The sequence below is a fragment of the Sitodiplosis mosellana genome, unplaced genomic scaffold, assembly GCF_009176505.1.
Source record: "Sitodiplosis mosellana isolate CC-2019 unplaced genomic scaffold, AAFC_SMos_1.0 Smas_scaffold_4355, whole genome shotgun sequence".
Taxonomy (NCBI): domain Eukaryota; kingdom Metazoa; phylum Arthropoda; class Insecta; order Diptera; family Cecidomyiidae; genus Sitodiplosis; species Sitodiplosis mosellana.
Window position 1 is genome coordinate 1 of NW_022599597.1, and position 1,821 is coordinate 1,821.

General features: G+C 35.4%; 1 protein-coding gene across 1 annotated transcript; it reads left to right on the top strand.

Moving 5' to 3' along the window:
• Positions 1–182: 182 nt before the first annotated feature.
• On the top strand, positions 183–1,208 carry LOC129572182 (RNA-binding motif protein, X-linked 2-like). Its single transcript, XM_055452119.1, has 2 exons — positions 183–593; positions 684–1,208. Exons 1-2 carry the CDS (start codon positions 183–185, stop codon positions 1,206–1,208), a joined length of 936 nt encoding a protein of 311 aa, XP_055308094.1.
• Positions 1,209–1,821: the final 613 nt, after the last annotated feature.

Sequence of the window (1,821 nt, forward strand, 5' to 3'; positions counted from 1 at the left end):
AGTGAATTTCACAATAAGAAGAAGAGTAAGTACCGGACTAAAATATGCCCTACTCAGTATCGTACATTTGAAATGCAATTAAAAAGCAATAATACTTTATCGTGATGTTAATCATTTTTGCCGTCCGTTTTGTAGACAAAAAGAAGTGTGACGAATGCGATGAACTTATTTCAAAGAATAATATGGCGCGGCTAATCTCTACTAAACATCGCAATCAAAAGCGATTCAAGTGCGAAGTTTGCGACCACGAATTTACAACGAAGACAAACTTGAACAATCATGTGAAGAAATGTAACGAGGCCAAGAAAGAAAAGTCGAAGGTGAGTCGAACAAAGAAGCCAGATACTCCTCTACCAACCTTGGAAAATATTTCTCGACCAACCAAGCAAAATACTCCCCGAACAACCAAAGAAAAAACTCCTCAACCAACCATGGAAGATACTCGTCGACCAACCAAACAAAACACTCCCCAAAAACCCAACGAAAATACTACTCCACAAAAGAATATGGACTCACCAAAGGAGAATACACCAAAAGTCGTAGAGGACTCTCCATATTCAGAACCAGGAAAAAAAGTGTTCGATGAAATCAAGGTTTGTGGTATTTGTTCAATAATAATAAAATAACGTTTACTGACCTGACTGGTAATATGTTTTCTAATAAATACATATTGAACAATTTAGGATGGTTCATCAAATCATGGAAAAAGTGCTAGCCGTAAGCATGAACATGAACGCCGTTCCAAACGCCACCGCAAATATTATTATCGCGACCAAAAGGCTTATTCCTCACATCGCAAAAAAAGTGGCAAATGTGATCGACGTTGTTGTGATCGACGTTGTTGTAATCGCCGTCACCGTCGTGGGCGCTCGTACTCGTCTAGTTCGTCAAATCCGTCAAGTTCTTCTGAGTCTTCACGTTCCCGATCTCGCTCGCCAAACCGATCACAATCCCGTTCCGAATTCCAAAAAGAAATACGTGCCTCATCATCGACAAACCATCCAAATGTTCACAACCAAACTCCACCAACCACAAATCCTCTATTGACTGTTGCGATTGATTCGAATGCTGCGACTCCACTAGATGCGGATGAAATGGCCGTGTTGATGCAATACGTTCAAAAGATGCACAAATTTATTGACGAAATGGCACCAACTACCAAAAAGGTTGAAGAAATTCTCGGAAAATGGAAACAAACACAAAAATGAAATTTTTTTCACATCGATTTTTTTTCTCGCAAAAATAGACATTAGAATAATTGACCATTCAATAAATATTTCTTAGTATTGTTTAAGTCTCCGTAAATGAAACCGAACACAAAAATGTCTACAATTTCTTTATATTAATTTTGATTTAACTAAAATAGACATTAATAGAATAGTTAACCGTTCAAAGAATAATTCTCAGTATTTTTTTTAGTATACATAATAAATGTTGGTGAATACTGTCAATTAACATATACCGGTTTTTTATTCTTTTTAAACTATTGCGTTGATTTGTGTTGTTTATTCTGTACCAAAATAGAGGCTAGTAGAGGAAATTTTGCATTGAAGTCAAGTAGAGTTTACTTCTCACTTCATTCATTCAGTGCTGTTATAATTGAATAATCGACAGCTACGCTGACAGTTGTTTTTTTTTCGTTTCTCGTCTTTGTTTACATTATTTTATCGTTTTTAAATAATTATCCACATTGTTTTGTCACAAATTATATATCATTCTATTCGTAAAGACTTGCTGTATTTGAATATTATAAAGTTCATCCGTGTCAACATCAATATTAAGATTGACGAAATAAAATGCAAAGTTTTATAGTGTACGCAG

What these genes read in the sequence shown, in the direction of transcription:
- LOC129572182 (XM_055452119.1), top strand. Translation starts at nt 183, where the DNA reads ATGGCGCGGCTAATCTCTACTAAACATCGCAATCAAAAGCGATTCAAG. An exon ending in AAGTGTTCGATGAAATCAAG is followed by an intron (nt 594 to 683) that starts GTTTGTGGTATT and finishes TGAACAATTTAG; the next exon opens with GATGGTTCATCAAATCATGG.